This window comes from Drosophila kikkawai, chromosome 2L (assembly GCF_030179895.1).
Source record: "Drosophila kikkawai strain 14028-0561.14 chromosome 2L, DkikHiC1v2, whole genome shotgun sequence".
Classification (NCBI taxonomy): domain Eukaryota; kingdom Metazoa; phylum Arthropoda; class Insecta; order Diptera; family Drosophilidae; genus Drosophila; species Drosophila kikkawai.
In genome coordinates, this window is record NC_091728.1 from 18,971,994 (window position 1) to 18,995,765 (window position 23,772).

A 23,772-nucleotide genomic window follows, 5' to 3' on the forward strand; every position below is an offset into this window, starting at 1 on the left:
ACCCAGATAAAGCAGACGAAACGACTTAAGGGGCAGTTGTTGTATTTCGTACAAGTATTAACCTTATCGCCGGGCAATTTTTCCAAAGGAGAACACACACGACGCCATAAGAAACGGCGCAATTGCAATTGGCAGAAGGAGGGTTGCAAAAGCAAAACCCTAAACCTACATGCGGGTGGTGAGCAAAAGGAAAACCACAAGGAAAGTGAGCCCAAGAAGTGGTATACAGTCATGGCGCATGCTGTGATAATGCCATTTGAGCTTTGCTTTTCAAATTGAGCACTCGCTGCGCTTTTGACGTGCTGATCATCTCCGACGGAGCCACGAGCGCAGCCATCAAGCCACCACTTGCACCACACCGACCATGACACGCAGTCCAGACGACGACGACGACAACGATGTCGCTGCGGGGGTGGATTTTCTCCACTAATATTCCACCGATTCCACTGGGGGCCGCCATGCAACAATGTTGGCAACTGCTGCACACGAAAATTATGAATCACAAGGCAAACTAAGCGGCGGGGGCGGATTTGTGGGAGGAGAAGGAGGAGGGCCCTGAATGACATCCGGTGGCTGTCAGGGGAGGTTATCACTGCACATGGAGAAAACTACCAGGAATGGTTGAAAGAAAAATAATGGGTAACCACGATGCATAATAAATGTGTTTACCAAAACGAATTAAGAATTTAATATAAAATTTCCAAAATATATATATAAAAGAAATTCTTGTCTGATGTTAAAAACTCTTAAAATTTATCGAATTTCAATTTCAGTTTTTGTTTATGTGCAACATTAGCAGCGGAGTAATTCAAAGTAGTTAAAACCGCTTAGAATCCGCCAGACGAAAGCGGGGCTTGGTTTCCCGCTGCAAAACCTCCCTGTAAGCTCGCTGCGTGCTTAACGGGAATTAAGTCATTAGTGGTAGTGTTTGCATGAGCGACCCAGTGTTTGTGTGTCCATGTCTGTGCGCAATGCAGTTCAAGTTGTAAATTTCAATTAAAGTTGCAATTTGCAAATTGTCACCAATGGGGAGCAGACGACAGTGACGACGACATCGTGTAATCACCGCAAGTGTGAAGATAATGCCGTCTTAACATGATTAATGCTTTGACCTTTGGGGGCGTGTTCAATACGGAATGCAATCAAGGTGATTAAGCAGAGACAGAGAAAAGTAAAGAATTGAATTAAAATTAAATTAAATAAAAATATAGAACTTAGTTACGAATAAGATAAGGTGTCTTGAATGAGTATAATTTTTGTTAAATAGCTAAACTTTATTCGAAAAGCGCACTGATTTCCAATTCTGTGCAAAGTTTAAAGATATAAAAAGTATTTTTTCTGTAGTATCAACTAATTCCACAATTGGGCTAATACGATTTTGGGAATACTATCAAAAGTAAGGCTAATGACACTGCAACTGCACCCTTTCATAACAACAATAACAAGCAAAGTGCGGCAACGTTGTCCCAAAAAGGCGTGGCATGGCGTGCAAGGATGGCAACAGTAGTTACCAGTTACCACTTACCAGCCACCAGTTAGGCAGTAAAGAATGAACAGAAAACAGTGAAAGCCAGATAATCGATGGCTAAGTAATCACAGGGCGTCGATAAGTAGGCTATGTTTGGATTATGACACAAAATGTCGCAAGGAAAGGGCGGATCAATCAGAATTGGGTGACTGCTAATGAAAGGGTAAAGTTATTGAGGTTAGACACGTGTCATGGCATGCGATGAGGCGAAATTTATGGAATCTGCTTAACCACTTGCTACTATTCTATTATTAGAACCCGTTTTCAAAGTTATGACTTTTTAAACAAATTTGGCAAAGTAGCTAAAAACCGTAAAACTTTGAAATGGCTAATCTTGGTAGTAAAATCAAAGTTCAATAAACTCGCCGTATCAATAGCGTTTAAAAATGGTTTGAAAAAACCAGAAAGAAAGAAAGGAAAATTTGTATTGATTAATTGTTACACAAAGCAACCAGCAATTAAACATTTAACCCCATTAAGGAAACTAGTTTGCAAAGTCTAAAACCTCAATAATTAAAAAGAGTAAAGTATAAGTTCTAGTTCTTGAGTTAATGTAAATGTATATAATTAAGGCATAATTTTTTAATATTATAATTTTGTTTGTACCCCCATAATTATTTTGATGTTGTGCTTTTTCTAGTTTCATCGTATTTTACCCCATCCTGTTCAATTTGAAAGGATTATAACATTCCGAAAAACTCCTCATCTGCAATTACTTAAAACTCTGGTTTACAAAATGCCGCCAAACTTCAAATGCAATTTCCTATCCCCGGAGAATATGGCTCAGAAGTGCCTCGGTCATTGCAACAATCAAGTCTGGAACGTGACTCTTACAACAAACCCAGGGATTTGATTGTGGGGGACCATCATCGCCGCCACTATTATCATTATCATCATCGTCATGAGAAATGAAAGAAAAGAGTATAAAGAAATGGAAAACGAAATGCAGCATCGGCGTCGGCCTCGCCAGAATTTGTAACAAGAACCGCGTAGGCCAGCAGAAAATAAGTGTGAGACTTGGAGTTTGGTATTTGGAATCTTGAGAGTCATGGCCAGAAGTTTATCAGGTCGGGAGGAAATGAGTCCGAGGTAGCCGACACACATTCCAAAATTTGTCATTTTAATAAGCGCATTTCGGTTCCCTTTGGTTCTGTCAAGTGCATGATTTGAAGAAATTTCGGCTGCCACAAAGCTTCGACTGCCCTGAACCTGAAACACCACCTCAACCATCTACCTTTGTGCCCCCGAAACGGAACGTGTTCAATTTATATGCCGTGCCTTTGTTTGTGGAATAAGAAGAAGGAATGCCTAATTTATGATTATTTTTGTTTATGAATCCGTTCGCTCGTATAAACCTAATAGAGCCATCAATGGGCCATAAAAATGGGTCTGTCCGGCAACTGACACGCCCAACTGGCCAATGACAGCTGGCAACTGCCAACTCCAGTGGCAGCTCCAACTGGGAGATATCCGAATCGTACCTTCTTAAAGTTCGAATCCCATTCGAATCGAATCAAAAAGAGTCCCAGCCCCGTCTAGGCGACGTGGCGACGAAAAACAAAAGAGTCGGATATTACAGTCAATAAGAGGTTGATATATAACCCCTTCGGGCACTCAACTGAGCACATGAAATGACAAATTTATAGCCAGAAATCAGCGGCAATCATCATTTCGATTTTAAACCATTTTTATGGCAATAAACCTCAACAAGAAAAAAAATCAATAAAGTCGGAGTCAAGCGGCGAAGTTAATTACAATTTTCTGTGAATTGTGGATACTAATTTGTTACTAGAGTTAAAAGAAAATGATTTCCAGGCAATTTTGTGAAATATCTATGCTAAATTTCAATAGAATTTGTTATTTCAATATAAGATATGCTAGTCAAGAACTGCTCACTTGCACCCAATCAGCTGTCGAATGACACTGTTAAATTTCCATTCCCTGAACAATTTGCATAAAAACACGAAACGAGGATAGGAAGAGAAGTTGGCGCTACGGAAGAAGTCTTCGGGCAAAAGGAAGCGACTCTGGGGAAAAAAGGACAAGCAAAAAGGCAACGTCAAAGCGAAAATTGCCAACACCCGAGTGGAATTTTAAAATGTTTCTCTAGAAGAAGTGGATGTGGAATTTTTACAGCTGCAACAACAATGGGCTGACATTGATTTTTTTCGGGTCTGGCCTGGTCTGTGTGTTTACTCTTAGTACGTCTCTTGGCCCTTAGTCACTCTCCGGGCTCCGATGTCTGAGTCACCCAATAATACACCGACGGCGACGGCGCCACCGCTGCGATCCGTCAACGAGCTCACATCATATGCAAAACAATTTCGCTTGTAAGATACTTTCCGCTTTCATTGAGCCCCACAACAGCAACAAAAAGCAGAAGGCAATACAAATTAAGCAAATTTATCTGTACTTTCTGTACTAGAAAAGCGACGAGATCGTTCGTACAGACCGGGCATCCTCCATTCGGCAGTGGGATGTAATAACTTGGTCTCGGCGACATTGTCGCTCTGTGCAATAAACAAAATATTTTAGCGAATTAAAAGAAATTGCCTCATCCGACAGCAAATAATGGGGATAGATGGCCAAGCTAACTAAGCTACATAGTTGATCTGATCAAATCCGAGTGAGTCATCTGCGGGATCTAGCTAGTTCAAGGGAAGGCTGTGTATTTACAGATAGTCTATGATTCTTGCCAGATATTCCAGTAGAATAGACTCCTGTCTTATCATTAACCTTGTAAAAATCGCTTTAGATAGCTTGCGAATTATTTGCAAATAGCTTTTGTTATCGGACAGCCAAGACGCCACAGTAAACAAAAAGCTTAAAGGTGTTAAGGTATCTTTCAACAACAAAGATATAACAAAATATCTAGTAAATATTTATTTCTTTTAAATCCCTTAGATAATTTATGCCCAAGCCTGTTAAAAACTGCTTAGCTTTTCATAGGTTTTCTTGGAATAATTTTCACCAAAAAGATTTATAAACTGCATAAAAATTCTCCCAAGGTTTCCCAATAGTTTTTAGTTACCTACAAACACCTACTATTTTCTGCCTAACTAGTTGTAATGGCTTCTCAAATGATGGTAACGATGGCTCTTACAAACGGCAATTATATATTCTCGGGACGTTTGAGGCGGCTGTCTTTGAGTTGGAGGCTCGGGAATGGGGCAGCACGTGTCCGGTGGCAACGTTTTGGGGCAATGACAAAGGCAACGGCAGTGGCAACACAAACACAACAGCGGCGACAGCTGCGATATTGCCTGTTGCCAAGTGCTGCTGCTTCTGCTGTTGCTATATCTGCTGCCGCTGACAGGAAGCGCCACTGCGCCAGACAACAACGCTGCACACACGCCCACGCCAAAAAGATATTGGCAAAAAAATAATTCCTCCACAAAGCACACTCATATTTAAGAGATGAGGGAAAACGAAACCAACGATCTATGACAAAAGATGCGCTGGAGACAGACGGGAGAGACCTCGGACTGGCCAGTTTAGATGACGCGTAAACTAATCTCAAAAGTGTGCCCATTACCGGGAAGGGACCTAAGACCTAAGGACAAAAAGGAAGGCAAACACAGCCTACATCCGGTGGAAGAAGCCTCCGCTCAAAAAATTGTATTTGAGAACCCAGAACAGAAAAAAACAGATGAGACATATGCCAAACATATCAAATTTAAGCACGTAAACACACGGCATGGGAGAGCATGGGATAGGGGGTGTCCTGTCCTATGTGGAAGAAAGACTCACCTGTCGTGTCCATGTAAACAATTAACGTGGCAAAGACGGTCGCGAACGAGAGCAGGCACAGGGCAATGGGCAATAGCTGCCGATAGGGCGAGGGATTCAGTCGTGGATCGAGCTTCTTGGCCTTGCAGGATGCCGTCGATCCAGATCCTCCAGAGCCAGAGCCACCTCCCCCCGCACAGCCCGCTGCCGTGAGGTGATGATGGTGGTGGTGATGATGATGATGCTGCTGGTGATGCCTGTGCGGATGCTGGGACTGCTGCGGGGATGTTCTCGCCCGAGACTCGCCGCCGCCACCGCCGCCGTTCGACTTCTGGCAACAATGGAGCTGCTGCTGGAGCGGCTGTGGCAGCCTAGTTGGCGTGGAGAGGGGCGAGGAAACAGTACTGACCGAGGGCGAGCTGATCACGCTGCTCAGATCGCTCTGGTCGCCACCGCCTCCGTCTTGGTGATGCCTGCTCGTCGTCGTGCTTTTGTGGCGCTGCTGCACGTGATCCGTCTCGTCGGTGCCACAGTCTTTGGTTGGTTGCCGGATTGCCGCATTCTTTTCCGTTGCCGTCTCCCTTTCCGGGTGGCCAAAGTTCACCTCATCCACGTCCTCGCACTCGATGTCATCGTCATCGTCCACCGCTGCATAGTTAGTCCGCGCGGGCAGGGTTTTTCTGGACTCCGGACTGATGGCGGGATTGGATGAACTAGGTGTGACTTGCTGGTGGACTCTGCTCAGGGCTCCCGCTCCGCCTCCTCCGCCGGCACAACTCCTACTTAGGGTGAATTTGTTGGGTGTGGCTTTGGCGTGCCGCCTGCTTTGCGTCGCCAATCGCTGCTGGTGATGATTACTGCTAGTGTTGTGCTCCTGGTCCTGCTCCGCCGCTTGCTGCAGTTGATCCACCGCCAGCGCTGGATGCGCCGAGAAAACTTGCTGGGACATGGCTGCTCTGTACGTTCCGGTATCGATTCCTCCTCGTTGGATCGCCTCCTCTAAGCCCGCATCCTGGAATAAAGCAGAAGGAGAAGAATCCAATTAGTACCACACAAAAACTAATTTCATAAAGTGCATTGAACTGAAGCATCATCATCCCATCTCCAGCATCCTTGCAGCCAGCTCTCCATATGTCTGGCCGCCTTTTGTCTGCTCCTTTGCTCCTGCTCCTGCTCCTGCTCCTGCTGTCTCAACTCATTTTCATTTTTATGAATAGGCAAAAATACATTCCGAAAAAAAAATAAGAATAAGCAGAGCCCAAAAACCCAGGCCCAGACTCGCACTCAAATTCAAACTCGAACCCATACCCGAAGCCAAAGCCGAAAACGAAAACGAACCCAAGAGCAAAAGTCGCTCCAAGGCGGAGGCCTGAACCCGAAGAAGAAATTGAATACAAAACTCCACCACCTGTCAAAAATCGAGCGACTGCCAGACAAAAGCCGGGCGAGGGAACGAGGGAGCGATTGCCAAAGAATTTCAACAACAACGCGAGGTATTTTGTGAACCAAATTAAAAAAGACACAGAACGAGAGTAAGCGAGATGGGCACCAGAAGAGGGGCTGAAAATGCATTGCAGCGAGGCATGAGAATTATAAATGGAAAAACATTGAAGACGACCGAGAACGGAGAACGGAGAGCCGAGCACAGAGCACCGAGAAGAAGGCGATCGAGGAGGGTACAGGGAGGAGGGTGCGGAGTCCCATAGTGGAAGTGCCAGTCGTTTTGTGTACTAATGTATGGACGTAAGACTATGGGGTAGCATAAAGAATATTTTGTTTTGAAACGATTGTGAAAAGAAATTTATATTACAAAAAGTAAACCAGCAAGAAGTGAGCCCTACATCTCCAGCTCACAGATCTAGGCTTTTTCTTGTATGAATTGAGTTGGTTTAAGTTGCATTAAGATTAAGATTTTAATTCTAAAAGTGAATCTTTCGTTATGTATTTTATATAAATCATCCCAAAGAAACATATAATTTAAATTTAGTGTTTAAGGTGTGAAAATATGCGTATAAAATTACCGTCAAAATTTCTTGATTTCTGAAATATGAGGGTGTCACTCCTAATTTCTTGACCGCAACTGTATGACAACAGTTGTAGTTGCAGTTGTAGTTGTAGCTGTAGTGGCGTGTACTTGTGCGCAGGCGCAACAGACGCGCGAGAGAAGCCACGCTCGGCCAAAGCGGGAGCGAGTGAGATGGCAGGCTGTCGAGCGAGTGGAATCGAGTTCATCAACTGGCAGTGGAAACAGCAGATGTTTTCCAATGTTTGGCGGCTGTTGCTGCTCTCGGATCTCATTCCCCTCGCAGCCCAGTCAGTAGCTCTGCTTGTTGCCCTGCTCCCGAAAAAGTATCAACAAATCTAGAAGAGATTTGTAATGGACCAAGCAACAGGCTGAACTATGGAAAATTTATGAATATTTTAATGGATCCATACTGCCTTATCAATTTTTAAAAATTCCAATACTAGAATCCTTGGAACATGCTCCAATTTTTAGATATTTCCTGGAAAACTTGACTTTTGAAATCATTGACTTATTTCAAATTTTTCGCTATTATATTTAATTTGTTTTTGTTTCTGGAAGATATTTTCAGTAGAGTATTTCAAGAGCTATTTGTTTTTTTTAAAGCTTTCATTCATGTAATTCTTTCTGTCTTAGTTTTTTGCTTTATGAACCAAATCGGAGTACGAGTATTTTTTGTTCAACCTCCTCTGGCTGGCTCTTGAAGCTCCTTTGTGCTAAGGGCAAGGCTGCCATCCCATCCGTCCAGTAGAATCGGAATAAGAATCAGAATCAGATCACTGACCACAAGAAGCGGCGGGCAGAATGGTGGTTGCATTGACTTATGTGGATGCCGCCGCGAGGCATTCGCGCATTCATTATCCATTACGCGTGCGCCCAGGTCTCGGATCGGGCTTCTCGGATCTCCCTGGTTCCCAGTTCCCTATATGTATATATACACCATCAGCCCCCCCTTGATTTCCCTTGGAGAGTGGAATATGTTTTGTATGTTTTGATTTGCTGGAATTTATTGAAACATATCCCAGCGAAGCCGGGTCTGCGAGGCCTGTGATTAAATGCCCTGCTGTTGCGGCGTCTCCTCCTGGACGTTCGCCTTTAATGATACTCTTCTCTGAACATTCACATTCACCCGTTCGCAGCATTCGTTCATTAAACGATATGGTTCCTGGAATGTGCCGAGCTTAAATGGGCCCATCTGAGAGATAAGTCGAGCATCTGCAGGTTGCAATTGCATGTGGGTAGTTTTAAAGCAATAAAGTATCTGGAGGAGTTGTCCATTTAATCAATGGTCATGAGACGGTGAGCCGTATTATTAAGCACTTATAAAACAGCAAAATATATTTCACCTAATTCATAGCTCCGCGCTCTTTGTTTTAATACATCAATTGAATTCTTTTTTCCCACAACTATCAACTCTTTAATCCTGTTCTACACACTTTCCAAAGTGATTTACAGGCCATCGAACAATTAAGATGCATTTTCACAGTATGCTCAAAGAAACTTCAAGTTTATGGACGCGTTTAATGGGCTTTTAATTCAGTAATTAGTTGGTTCGTCTTTGATTTGCAGTGCGTAAATAAAGCGCCATGAAATCGAATTGAAATGGAGCGCGAAAAGGGAGAGAAAACCGAAAGATACGCCGTGTATCCACTGGATACTGCAGGCGGTTGGTCTGGCGTGTGATTAACGGCTTGTCGCAGCGCATGAAATCGATCGATTTGAGAGAGCGACAGACAAAAACAAAAAAAATAGGAAATCAGAGGGAGCCGACGATGGCACACGGATGTATCTATGCATCTCTATAGCTATATCTATAGCTATATATCTACAGATGTGTCTGTATCTCTATCAATAGCACTGTGTGCGCGCTTTTGCCGGCGTCGCTTTCATTGATGCTGCCCTTTTTTGTGTCTGCTAGCTGTCTGGGAAATTGTTGACTTGGCAACAGCCACTATATAGCCTCTTCTGTGACAGAGCCACCTCCCAAATGGCGCCATCGAAGAGGTCACCGAGATTCCAACCAAGAGGGGACGGGCGTTTGAAAGATTTAGGGGCAGCACCAGAAACCGGAGGAGGAGGAGGAGGAGGAGGAGGAGGAGCATGAGGAACATGACGAGCAGGAGGAGATTAGGGCCTTGCAATTTTGGCCGTTTGGAGTTGTGCAACATATTTTGCGGACCCAATTCCAAGAATCACCAAGCCATGCTGAACAAACAACAAAATGAGGAGGGCAAATGGAAAAGGAAAGGAAAGGTGAAACAAGGTGGCACATACACCTGGAGAAAATAAAAAACCAGCGTATATTTTCTTATTATTTTTCCACCTTTAACAATATGTTGATTTTGTCATATGGTTCTAAAAATGTATCATTCTTTATACCATTAATTTCTGACAAAAATATTTGTGACCAATTTCGTTGACATTTTCTGCAAGTGGAGAAGCAACAGCAGCAGAGGAAGAACGACCGAGCGAACATGCCACAATAATGTTTTGCGGTTAATGATCGTGCGATGCGAGGTACGTTTAAATGTAACACGGAGCAGGAAAGAGCCAGAGCTAGTGGAACAGTGCGAACAAGCAGGATGGGACTAGCGGACGGCACAAGACATTTTGATAAAACATTTACAAACGCACTCAACCAGAACTCCATCATACCAACCACACAAAACAGCGCACAGTTAGAGGGAATGTGGAAGGTAGCCAGAGCCAAGTCACCAAGGAAAACAGAACCACCAGCAAATGCTACAAAACAAAACAAAAAAAAAAAAAAGGAAAAAGTATAAAAACAAGAAGCGATGACGATGGGCAGCCAAGTAAGAAAAAGGCTGGCACAGCTCGTAGAATTATTCTGCTACGCTTTTAACCATATGGTTTATTTATACAACAACAAAAGGCACAAGAACAAGAAGTGCAGGGCAGGGCAGGCCAACAGCAACAGCAGCAGCAGCAGCCACTCACCAACATTGGTAACACAACAAAGTGGCAGACAATAAAAATGCAATTCTAAAAAGTCCAGCAACAACAACCACTCGGGCAACTTTGCACATAGGAATTCTTCTAAAGATCTCTTATGGATAAATGCGGTTAGGGGAAGAGAACGGAACGAGCCAAGCGATCTCGTTGATTACGAAAGTTTTGTCGGGTTGACCAAGACGGGATTCCTTAAAAAAATACAAAATAAAAACAACAAAACGATAGGAAACATTGCAGACTGAAAGATTATGTTGAAATACATATGTGTCTAGTGAACGACTCGTATTTCTGTAAATATTGGGCTTTAGCTGGATAAATAATATGTATTTTGCGTTACCTTTAAAAAAAAAACGTACTTTTACCTATCTAAATAGGTAAAGCTAACTGATAACCAGCAAAGGGACCTTCCCCTTTTCATTTAGATAAACTCGCAAACGATATAAGTGACCCTCTCTTCTTGTCTTTCGCGGCGGTTCCCTAAAAAGTTGTTGAAATTTTCCAATTGTTTCAAGTACTCCTCTCCCCTGTCTTGTACTCAAAGGTATTTTTTTTTTCCTTTGCTGACGGCTACTTAGAAACGAGCTCCGCCACGCTGAACGCGCTAATGAAAAAATTGCTTGCCAGGTAGGAGAAGGTATTTCGGAAATTTATTGGTAGCACACAGAAACGTGAAAAAATACAAAACTGCTGGCCAAATGTGTAGCATATGCTGCAAAGTGGTAACAGGGACCGGGGAACCTGGAACCTGGAACCTGTGTGGTCGTCGTGGCGGCGTTGACTTATCTTGGCTTGTTTATCGGCCAGCGTCGTCGGCGTCGTCGTTTTAATTGTTTGTGCCCAAGGCGTCGGCTTGTAGGAGTTGGCCAGGACAGGCCAGGGCGGCCAAGTTTGTTAACTTGGCCGGCAGCAGCTACAACAGTTATTTCAGCAAGTCGTTCTAGTAAATTAGCACATAAAAATGCGGCTGGAAAGTTGCCAAATAAAAAGCAGCAGTGGCAGCAGCAGTTGAGGAATCTAGGGTAACTTGAAAATGGCAAATGTTTGCAGCCGCTGCTATTTTATTGCATTTGCCTTTGCCTTTGCATGTTGGGAATTTATTACCAAAAAGCGGCAGGGGGCCAGGCCAGAGGCGAATCGGACCGGGATAGGTCTGTTGGCAGTTGGTCCTGTTCCCGGACAGATGGCGTGTGCCAGGACTAAGGAGGAGCTCCGCAAGACTGCCTGCAAAATGCAATTCATCGCGTTGCATGCGACAATTGGCGGGGGACTTTGATTTCGCCGTCGAATCTATATGGGGTCCAAAGGGAGGACCCCCACAAGGAGCCCCAAGGAACCCCAAGGAAACTCAGGAAGCCAAAAGCGCTTATCTTAATGAGAAGTTGACGTGTCTGCATGCCAGCCGCAATACAAACTCGGTTGAGGCATGAAAATTGCCTTAATGTGCCGCATTCAACCGGCTACCCGAAAAATATTTGTGCGCCCCAATAAAATTGTGGGAGTTATTTGGCCAATTACGCCATAAACTTGGCCCATTGATTGTTTACTTTAGTCGCTCCCTAACTGTGCGCATCTGGAGCAATAAATTGCATCTATTGATGATGAGAGTTTCAGTTGTTGTTGACTCCAAGTATAACAATATTTTGCCTTGGATATCAAGCTCCCGTTTTGTTTGTTGATATCCAATGACATTTGTTTAGAATGAAAAATTCGATTGCATCTCTATTATGTTTTAAATTTATTACCAGCGAAGCATCTGGCCAATGGGCTGTTGTATATATTACATAAATCTGGTTGCATAAGCATTAAAATAATCCAAGAACACTTCCGCAATTAAAAAAGTTAACTGCAAATTACAATCGCCGCTGGCCAGCGGCATAATTATGCAATGTTCATCTCGGCATAATTTTGCAATTAAATTGAAGTCCATAATCTATTTCACATCATCGCAGTCAATTGCCAGCGCGTACTCGCATTTCCAGGGAATCAGAACGTTATATTAATTTGAACCCCCGATCCGTATCCATCCACGAGATCTTTACGCCGCTGCTGACGTGACTGCAGCCAACCAAAGCTCAATGAAGCGGCAGCAAAGTGGGAAAACAGAGATGCATTAAATGCCCCAAGATACAGTAGAAACTTCTAGGAAGATACCTAAAGTTTCTGGCAATTAACTGTGTTTCATAAATGCTTTTTTTTTACTGTTAGCAATTTTATATAATATTTCTTATTAATTTAATTTTCAATTTTACTCGATTCACTTAAAAAGCTTTTAATTGTATGTCTTACACCGTCCATACATTAAATGTTAGTCACTTTTCAGATTTTTCACTGTATTTGAAACGCAATGAAGGAAGAGATGCCTCGCGTAATGAGCATCACGCACAAAATCCATAGAAATGGAAATGGATCAAGAGCAAAAGATACAGATACAGCTGCCGATGCACAGATACAGAGATAGAGATGCAGCAGCTACAACAAGTACAAGTACGCGGGTCAAGCAGGTACAAATGCAACAAGCGTTCGCTCGGCTGATTAGAAAGAGAACGAGAGATTTGTTGGGAACATAAACAATATTTGATGGTATTTGTTGTTGCTGCTGCCTTTTCCTGATGATGAGAATGAAAATGGGCATGGTGATGATGATGACGATGAAGCGTCGACGGTGGCGGCTGCTTCTTGTGTGTCTACACATGCATAACGAATGGGAAGAGCCCTGGAGAGCGGCGATCGCAGAGAGGAGAAAAAACCTAGAGAAAGACTGGCATAATAATTCACTTAATCAGGCTTGAGCGGATTTACCCAGTGAACGAGCCGAGGGAAAGAAAGAAAAAACGCCGAAAAGCAGCAGAATTGGCCCAAACCAGATAATAGACAAATTGCTGCTGATAAAGCGTCAGCAACAGCAGGCAGGAAAATCGTTGAAAAATCGAGGAAAAACGAAAGAGATTGAGCCGTGCCCGGCGGTAAGTGGATGCGGGTCCGTTTTGGGCAGGTGAAAAATGAAAATTGAGATTATGTTTAGAGAGAGAAATCCTCAACCTCGTCCTCACCCCTACTTCATGCTCTTCACATCGCCACCGCCAAGATCTTCAACCACTGGCAGACTTCACTTTACTTCCCATCTCAAACACATGTCGCTCTTTTCTCATTTTTCCCTTTTGGGCAGAAAACGGAAGAAGACTTTGCTATGCATGAATGGGCAGCAAAACAAAAGGAAAAGAAAAAATAAAGAAAAAGAAAAACACAAACCAAGAAAACTCAAGTGGAAAATTTTCACCAGGATGAGAGAGATCTGAAAGGCAGACTTTTCCGATCCACCGGATCGGATTGTGTGTTTGCATGTGCATTTCGGTTTCGGTTTTTGTTTGCAACACGTCCCACTGCATGCCATGTTGCCTGACTTCACATTCAAATGGCATGACATTTCACATTTCTGGATGGATTCCGAATTTAAATGGAATTGCTCAAATTGCAGCCGGAGTTTGGCTCGAAAAAAAAATAGATAATGCAGGGATTTACCAGGAAATAGTCCCCATAAAATAATGACACCTTTTTTTTTTAAAAAAGAGCAGCAGTAAAGCATTATGTAGGATTGTTAGTCACAGCTGTTATTTATATATTAAGAAAAATCATCAAAATAACCAAACTAAAAATAAAAAAGCTTACAAATAAGTAAATAAATGTTATTCACCCCTGATTTACTAAAAACCCGACTGGATATTTCAACCAGTTCAACCTTTTTTACATAATCCTCCCTTAACCATGCCTCGAACGCCATTTTTTCTTGCGAATAAGAGTTCATGCATCGATTGCATAAATCGCAAAAGCGCCAGGAAACCGAAGCCAGCACACAAATGGTAATAAATGTCAGTCAAAGTGCAGAGAACGGGCAAAGGAGGGACCCAAGGAGCAAGGAGCAGGACGCAGAGGGCGCAGAGCACTCGCAATCGAAGTCAGGTCGTGTCAATAAATCGAAATGTAAACTCAATTTACAAAATTGAAATTGAAGAGGACCGCACGCAGAGGGTTAAACGCAATGCGATGCCAGCAGGGAGCGGCGCACCTGCGCACAATGTTCTGTTCTGGACTGGTCTTCAGAACTGAATTGGAAGGACTGAGGGTATGGTTTTTATCCTTTGTCGTTTGGGTGGCAAAATCAAAACATGTGCAAAGGGAAACAGTTCGCAAACGAAGCCAAACGAACAGGCTGGATCTACAGTATGATCCCTTTAAAGGAATATATATAATTTTTCAGTACTTAATCAGTTTTGTCATTACCCCTTACCCCCTATAAACAAATTAAACTGCAAACTCTAAAAACGCTCATACCAAATGTACCACTGTACTGCCAAAATCGAGGTGTGTGACCTTTTTCCACGCTTTTGGCGTTGCTGTAACTCTGCTTTTCTTCATCGTTTTCAGTTTTTTTTTTTTTTTAGGTTGACGTGTGCGAAGCATTAAGTAAAAGCAGCAACAACAACTAAGCGACTATGAAATTCGCATAAAAGTCTGGGAAAAGTAAAACGGTTTACGTGCGGATTACAAAAGACCAGCGGATGGGCGGTCGGAAAGCAAAACTAAATAAACCGGGAAAAAATCAAATAAAACAAAACTCCATTTTCGCAACCCGCTCGTTCGTTGCTTCCATACATGCTATACTATACTATATAGTATATACCACGGATATATATAGTGGGGTATCCGGGGAGGCACGTGCGTGGTTCCCTGGCTCATCTTTAATGGAGGCATTCAACTCTGGTCAAGCTGTGGCATGGGTGGGCGGTGTAATTAGTGGAGCTTCCAGCAGGTGCTTTGGGCGGTGTCTGCCACCGGGTGGCACCCTAATTTGCCAAAAATGATGGATTTGCTTTATCAATTTTTGGCTCGTGTGACGGCACGCCGAAAATGGCATGATCATGGGTTCTCGGGGAGTGATGTGGGTCTCGGACCCGAACCTGTGGCGCATTGAACCCAAACGAAGGGCTGAGAGCTGAGTGTAACCAAGCGGTGCAGCATGTGCAGCGGCTTGTTGCAGGCGGCGGCAGCAGGAAGCCAACAAATTACAGCCGAGCCACTCATCATCAGGTGGTGCGACACGTCGAGTGATTGAGTGTACAGAGAGAAAAATAATTCAATAGATCTTTAATATCTTTATTTAAAAACTAATAAGTTTTTACTTCTATACATCGATCTGAAAACACAAATATAGTAGCTAGTTTGATAAGAACCCAAGACTTTAGTTGTATTTTAGCCCTTGGTTATTTTGTAAAACTTGTTCTCTGTGCATTAACCAGTAGAACAAAACTGAGCGACGAGTTAGCTTCGGTCGGCGGTAATTTAGTTCAACTGCCAGCCATGACACATTTTTACGGGCCTTTCTGGAGCGAAACGAAGAGACCGAGTGCCCCTCCGACAATCTCTCCCGCCAGCTCTCTGCCTAGTAATTGAAATTGAAGTTGAGGCAAAATGGCGACGTTGCTTTTAATTGAACTTAAACTGTACTAACGGCACATTTCCCAGCTAAAACCACTTTTCCAACTAACTTTGGCCACATTTAAATGTCTCCTTTTGTGCGTTGTCATTGTCATATTTATATGATTGGAGGCGAGGTCTATGTTATCTGGCTGGAACGTGGAACTTGATTTTCGGGGCGGTCGAGGGAGCCCCTCCCCAACTCTTAAGAAGTTGTTAAAGTTTTACCACCGCAAACCGGCAAGGAAAGAGTGGGGAAAAATAAGAAAAAGAAATAATAACCATAACAAAACTGAGAAAACTTTGACGTTGTCTTCCAGCTCTATCCCCCCAGTCCTCCCCAATTCCCTGCTGCTTTTCCCTCCACTTTATTTTTGTTGTGCTGAAGACTTCTTCCGACTTTATTTCGTTTGGTATCCGTATCATTTCCTAAACAACACACCTTTTTTCCATCCATCCATCCATCCATCTCTCTCGGTCTTTCTTCTGCTGCTTCTTGCTTATTTTTTCCGCTTTTGTGGTATCCCGTACTAGTGAATCAAAGGGTATATTGTATTTGTGCAGCTTTTAATCTTCTGAGGTATATGTATATCAGTACTAGTCACTCTTTAATCCCATAATCTTATTCTGCAGTTTAAAAAATCTTTAAAATGTATTTATGGCCTAAAATACGTGACTTATTTTAATATAAATAATTTAAGTACCGGGTAAACCATAGTCGGGGCACTGGAGGCTTTGGCGATTACCCATGTTTTGTTTTTGTTTTGGCAGTCACAACTTCTTTGGCTTTGCCATTGAATGGAAGAGAGAAGAATCCAACTTGGCGCTGTGGTCTAGAAAAACTTGTAACCACAAAAGTTTGTATTTCAAAGCAACCACACTGTGATTCTTCGTCATCTACCTTTTACTCTTCAGTTTTCCCCTCGTCTTCAACTTCTTTTTCTTGGTCGCTTTATTTGTTGTGGTTGTTGTTTTGGGGACGGCGACACTTGGATATCTCTTTTTTTGGTCGGATTTCTGTATCTGTGCGGTTCATTTTTATAATTATGGGAATTATTATTGTGGTTTTCACTCGGCTTGGTTTAGCTTTTTTTCTTTTTTTTTTGAAGAGGGAACTGAGAACTGGTTTTTAAACACAAGAAGAACCAACAATTTTGATGTAATCGATAAGAAAAGTGTCTGGGAATCGTAAGTTTTAGGCCAATTTCATTATTTCCACCCGAAAATGTTGAGACAATTCGAGAAGTCTGAGAGATGTTCATCAGTAAATTGCGAATTAATTTTTGGATAGTCCATTGAAATGGGTTGTTTATTTAAAACGGCTGAGATCTCAGCCAGACATTGTTTACACCATGCGGAGGATGGAAAGCCAAAATAGATGGAAATGGTTTGTGTTATTCCTCCACCGCAGGTAACGCTGATTGATCGGGGCTATGCTAAACACAAATCAAAGGTAATATTCTTAATGGACTTCTCGGAAATAATCTTATCACGACTAACGAGGTGGGTCAACAAATCCCCATTCGTTGTTGCATATGCAGGGCTAATAGTCTCGGATAGGGTTTTACGAGGAGGTTAACTCCAGTTCCCACACATCATAAAGTTCGCTAAGTGAATCATTAAACAAATTACAAATTAGTATGCCAGTTATAAATAGCTGCGAAATAATACATAAATAAATAAGCCAGATCTATATAGACGTATGTATGTTTGTACACCGAAACCGAAACAAGAACCACATCGGGCACCTACAAAGTAGGTAAACATACTGTACATGTCCGTACATCAATGTTGTGTAAATATTGGCGCAGTGAGTTGGTGTTGGTGTCTATGAAAAGCTGCACCACCCACAGGCGATCGGCCGGGAACAGCGTCTATATAGTTGGGGCCCCATAGGCGATCAGCCTGGTTAGTCAGCTGTTTGCAGTGGGTATGAGTGGGATCCATTCCGGTGAATGGATTTCTTTAGTTCATAAATGACTATGGCTTACGTGGGGGAAATATACTTTTAAAAATATTCTGATGAAAATTATCAAAAGGCGAAGGGTTTTGAAACTGAGTCATCTATATCGGGATGACTGTAAAGTATACTTAACTCATAATTTAATCATTATAAACAAACAGGAAATGTTCACTTGAAAAGTTTATGGTTTCAACTAATCTGTTATTCATTAGCCTTACTAAATATCCATTTCCAATTGAAAACAATTATGGAAAATTCAATTTACAAAGAAATATTAATTCGAATCATCGAATAATTTTCCATCCACTTGCTCTAATATAGAATTATTTTATAATTCTTTCTTCAAAGGGTAAGCTAAACCTAGCTATTTGGATATAGACTTTGAGCACTTGACGTCACAGACCGCAAACTCAACCGCAGAAAAGGTAAGAAAACCAGACCGCAGAGGCTCCTATGCGTTAAATTCCATTTCCATTCATTAACCCATTCATGAGAGTAGTTCGATTTATCAGATTTCGAATGCTGCATTAACGTAAGCAAATCAAAACAAATGTCCGATGCCTGGATAAAGTAGATGAATGCTCGAGGTGTTTTAATCGTCAATTAGCAAGGCAATTTGTATAAATTTATTGCATTATGAAAATTGTTTACAGAAAAGTGAATTTCCATTGAAATCGGCAAAGACAAGTGAATAAATGCCGAACGGATTTTGCTCAGAAATAATGTGTCGCTATTGAGAGAGCGCTAGACTGACAGAGAGAGAAAAAAAAAGAGCCCAAATAGACGATCTTGGCAATGATATATGGGATATAAGTATGCAGCATCTCTCCCTCCATCTGTTTATTCAAAATTATTAATTGAGAAAATGTGTAGAGCAGCCGCCTGTGTGTAAATACATATGTACTTGCGCATCTGATGGATACGAGCCATTTCACAACTCGAGAAAAAGAAAATCCGACGAAGACGACTACGACGATGACTCAACGCAACTCAACTCAATCCGAGCTGCTGCGCTACATTACCTACTTTCAATATTTTGTGTTGACGCCAGCGAGAAATGTAGCCCACAAATAGCAGCCAATTGACAACAGTAAAACATGGCCAAATATGTACCAAGCCGGCACATGACGTAAGCACCTCACGGTAGCAAAAGCTACTGCACAAATAGGCAAAAACCATCCAACAAAAACCGAAGAAACTGAATTCAACCTTGCCGATACCCTGGGTAGCGAGTCTTTTATTGCCATATCGCAGTCATCAATGAGATTTTATTAAATTATTGAAACAAATTGAAAAATTGATTTGACTTTATAAACCCATTCGAATATATTAGTTTATGACTGAACCTCTGATCTTTGAATAATTCGAAATAACTAAAATATACAAATTTCACATCAAAAGTAGAAAAACTTTCAGTTAGTTATTGTTTATTGATTAATAATAAAATTTTGTCTAATTCTAAGATCTAAACTTTTTATTTTAAATAATATATTTACATGAATTCGTTATTTTCAAAGCAGTCCCTTTTGCAGGGTATCGAAAAGCTACACACTGTAGTGCAAAATGAACAGGCTGCGCATGATTTATTAGCAACAGACAGGGACGGACAGCCGCGAAGTTACAACTCGAGTCCATGGCGTCGTCGCACCCACACAACAGAGCCGTAAGCTAAAACGTGATAAGAGGAGAAACTGAAAGAAACTCAACGTAACGTAAGGTGCAACGTAAAGGGGTTCATTCACAAATCGCAATCAGATGAAATTACGATTCATTTGATTTGCAGTCCACATTACATATTTGTATAGTATTTCTGAGTGTGTGTGAATATCGATCAATTAAAAACCAAAAGAACGGCCAAATGTGTTGACCAAATTTGGATTAAAGGAGTGGCAACACAAACATATAAGCACACAATAACGGATATGGTGAATTGGCCAAGGCAAATTTAGTCATCTCTTTCTGCATGAATCAAATACCCACAACAAATGTGTTTCATTCACAATAAGCTTGGGCAAACACACACACACACATGCTAACATAAACTTGTCAATCACTTCGAGTTCCGTTTTCGCACAGTGTGCTTTTGAGTGTGAGTGAGATCAATGCAAAATTGCTCTGCTCTCCTCCGCTCTCAGCACTCTATTTATCCGTTACTTTATTAATAGTCTCCTCTTCCTCACCACGTCTATCTAGCCCTGTCTCCCTTGCGCTCACTCGGCTCCAATTGCACGTGTTGGGGCCGCTGCAGGAACAATAGCAACAACAACAACACAAAAGTCGATGCCGCCGGTGGATTGTGTTGTTGTTGGATTGGATTTTATTTTTGGGTCTTGGTGCTTCTTCTTCTTCGTCGGTTTTTATATTGCCTTTTTTTCTTTATGTCTTTCCGATTTTGGAGCTCGCCATGTGAAAGGAAATAATTACTTTATTTGTTGTTTTTGTGTGTATTGCGTACAGACGAGTTCAAACGAATAATATGCTAGACCAAAATTAACGAAGAAATATTTTAGTATTAAAAGATTTACTATAGTATGTATTATCTAAATAAGTCTTGTCCAAAATCATTTTTTTAAACTCCTATTTTGAGGTTTATTAAATTAAAATGTAATATTTCACGCAAATATTAGTCATAGTATTTAATAAAAATATATTATTACACATACTTTTCGTTTGTTGTTATAAATGTGTGAGCCTGATTGTTGTTATGGCCGTTTGGCTTTGGTTGATTTTGTTGCCTCTTTTAATTTTTCTCTCTCTGTTGCCAGCTGGGCTGCATTTCAAACAATTTTGAAATGTTAAATTGTTTGCAAGCTTTTATTAGCTAATGCTGCTGCCTATATGCCTCTTCTTCTTCGCCACCATATAAACAATAATTAACAGTAAATGAAAATGGGCAGGAAATGCGAGAGGCCGCCGCCTCCGCCGCTTGTAGGTCAAGAAGTGTTTGTCGGATGGGCAAAGGTAAGAGCTAGCCATATCCCCCTAGATGTTGATATTATTCTGGCCACTGTTGCAATGGTTCTATTATGGCAGCCAGGCAGCGGCACATAATGACGCATAATTGCCCCAGACAGAAATCAGAAAGATCGCCAATTGAGAAAGTGAGATCAGTGACAAATTACGGGGGCCATTTGAGCACAGCTTTAAGCGGTCACATCCGTTTTACATACGAGACGAAGCGGGGCAGTAGAAGAATATTAGAAAAATTTGCACATTTAATCAGAGACAATTGTTTAATTGCTAAATTGCAGCAACTAAGTGGTCTACGACAAGGAAATGGGAACGGGACAAGTGCAAAAATGAATATATGGCAAGGGAGGAGGCAGGCTCAGTAACGACTAACATTCCACCTACACATTTTGTATAGTAGTGATAAAACCTTACCTTTTAGTCATAGCATTATGCTATGCAGTCATATTTTTTTGATTTTCATATTTTGTTGTAATCTTGAAATAAATTTTAAACTGGGGAAGTTCTAACTCTTCATTCATTATCTACGTACTTGGCTCTCTGCCTAGAGGCAGGTGAGAGAGCAATACAAAGACAATCGCCAAGTGCAACTCTGGTTATAGTTGTCGTTGTTGTTGTTACTGCTGCACTGCACTTCCTACTAGGAAATTCTTCAGAATTATGTGCAGCAGCAAGAAAAACAACGTTGGCAAGTGTCATTTGAGACAGACACACAGAGCGGCGCACAACAGCAGCTGCTCCCCATTGATGGTGTGGTGTCTGTGTGTGAAAGAGCGGATTTTATTTGAAATTCAAACTCTTTTTATGGTACCCAGTGATTAGAGGGTAGTTGGGGTACCATAAAAGTGTCATTGGGAAGGAAATGGAAATGGAGGGTAGGAATTATGCATCTTGCAATGGCAGTTACGATTTTATTGGAATTTTCAAGAAATTACAAAGGAAGTATATATCCTAAATATAGTTGCTTTAGAATAAAGTAAATAAAGTACTGAGAGTGGTATCAACTTGTCTACTTTGCATGTGGGTTTTTTTCTTCTTTGAAATGCACTAAAAATTTTGAAATCGCAGGCCAACAGCTGGAGAACTATAAACCACTTTTGGGAAATGGTAAAGTGGTGAAGTGTCCTCTCTGAGAAGGAAGTTTTTTCCATCTTTGCCAGCCCCGCCTTTTATTATTGCGGTCCCCAAAAAAAGGGGAAAACTCCAGGATGAACTTTTGTGCTCAATTTGGTATTTGCCAAAAAGTTCCGGAAATTGCTGGCAACTGTCGGCGGTCGCCATAACGTCGGCATTATATACATATGCATATATGTAGCTCTCCAATACCCAATCCCTTTCTATATGGAAAATCAACCTGACTCACAAGCGCAATGGGCGAAAATTACATAATGGTTCGGACGAATGGGAGCACACAGCACAATTTTCAATCGAAAATTGTGCCAAATTGCAACTGCAGAATGATAATGAGATAATGATTTATTTTTCTCCCATTTGGACCACATTTTTCAGATGTTCTTCCCAACGACTTGGAATCTGGAATCAGCGGGCGGCCAATTTTGCTCAATTTTCGCTGTTCTCAACGCATTAGTATGTCTGAGTGTGTGTGCGCCCAATTTTCTTTTCTCCGGCCGGGAAAACATTTCAATTCTTATTTTTTTCGGGTTTTCTCGGCCCACCAACAGCGGCATTCTCTAGTTTTCCTTTTCCATGGGTTTCCCTCAGGGGTTTTTCAGCTACCTGCGAATACCTGAGGCGTGGGAATTGCCGAATGAAGAGGAGGAAAAACGGGAGGATCGCAATTGCAGGACGTGTGAAAATGTGCGGAAGGCGACAGGAAACGTCGTGGGCATGACCGGACCCCTCGCCGACTTCCCAGATTTCCCGGAACGGCCTTGGCCAATGGGAAAAGCTACACATTTCAATTTGCAGTTTGAACTCACCTTTTGCGGCGGTTCCGTATCCAAAGGAAAATTATGAAGAATGTTGATGTTCGCAAAATTCGCAGCTCCAAATCTCCGGATGAGTGAATTGTACACAAGCACGCACTTTTCTTGTTGTTTTCGATTTTTCACGGGCTGATTGATGCAAGTCGGGGATACATTTTCGCACTTTTCGTGTTAACGTTTATTTTGTGTATTTTACTTTTTGAACATTTATTTTGCACACAATTATTTATTAAATGCCGCACACAGTCACAGACACCACCGACATCGACAAGTGTGTTGTTTACGCACGAGTGTGTGTGAGTAGAGCACGCCTCGCACACTACGACAAATATTCATTCACGATACGGTGATCACGGTGAGTATATGAAGACGATCTGTGCTCTCGCTCTCACATCCATGTCTGCTTCGCCTTCTTGTGCTGTTGTTGTTGTTGTTGTGGTTGTTGAAAATCCAAGAGAAAAATAATACTATATGAAATGAATGCGACCACAAAGCAAAGACGCACAAAGTTATTAACACGAACGGAATACAAGTGTGTTTGTTTCAGTTACTGCTGCTGCTGCTCTCGTTGTATATTTATTTGATTCCATATTCATATTTCGCCCATGATTTTCTACCTGTGTTTAGTTTGGACGGACGGAAAAACAACACACGAACGCACGCACACACACACACGCACGCACCACGAAACGAGACGTAAAGGTAGAGTGGTAAAGTGTGTGCAAGAAAAAAACGAAACGGAACGGAACCAACGGAACCCGTATATATGCACGCGCTGGGCTCGATTCAATGGCGATAAAACTGCACTCTCTGGCCGGGTTTTCGCTGTTCCCGGTGATTTTCTCCCCGAATGCTGCTTGTGGGGTTTGGCTTTTCCGGTGGCTGCGGTGCCAATTGCTGCCGAATTTTCAGTTTTCAGACCTTTCGCGTTGTTGCTGTTTGCTGTGTTGCACGACTGAATATTGTAGGTGTTGAAAAAACAGTGGGGCCAGATGATGGAATTTAAACGGTGTGACCAACTGTTAAAAAGGTGTGGCCAGACTTTTCGTGCACGAGCGACCAAAAGTACCAGATCGGGCGCATGTAAAATGTAAAATTGTGTAAAATATCGGGCTGAGAAAAGCGATAGTTAGAGAAGTGTGCCCAAATGAATGTTAGCTTTTACATT

At 42.0% G+C, this 23,772-nt stretch overlaps 1 protein-coding gene across 2 annotated transcripts in view; it reads right to left on the minus strand.

Annotated features, from left to right (window-relative positions):
- S (EGF receptor activation regulator Star) overlaps positions 1-23,587 on the minus strand; it is a 30,795-nt gene extending 7,208 nt beyond the window's left edge. Inside the window, exons 1-3 of one of the 2 annotated variants that reach the window (XM_070284611.1) lie at positions 23,222-23,587; positions 22,599-23,071; positions 5,279-6,269 (exon numbers count right to left, since the gene is read on the minus strand). In XM_070284611.1, coding sequence (XP_070140712.1) covers positions 5,279-6,206 — 928 coding nt within the window. In that variant the 5' untranslated portion in view covers positions 6,207-6,269; positions 22,599-23,071; positions 23,222-23,587. Of the gene's footprint in view, positions 1-5,278; positions 6,270-22,598 lie in introns of both variants that reach the window. The other variant, XM_017170702.3, reaches the window with a different exon arrangement.
- Between the last annotated feature and the right edge of the window lie 185 nt (positions 23,588-23,772).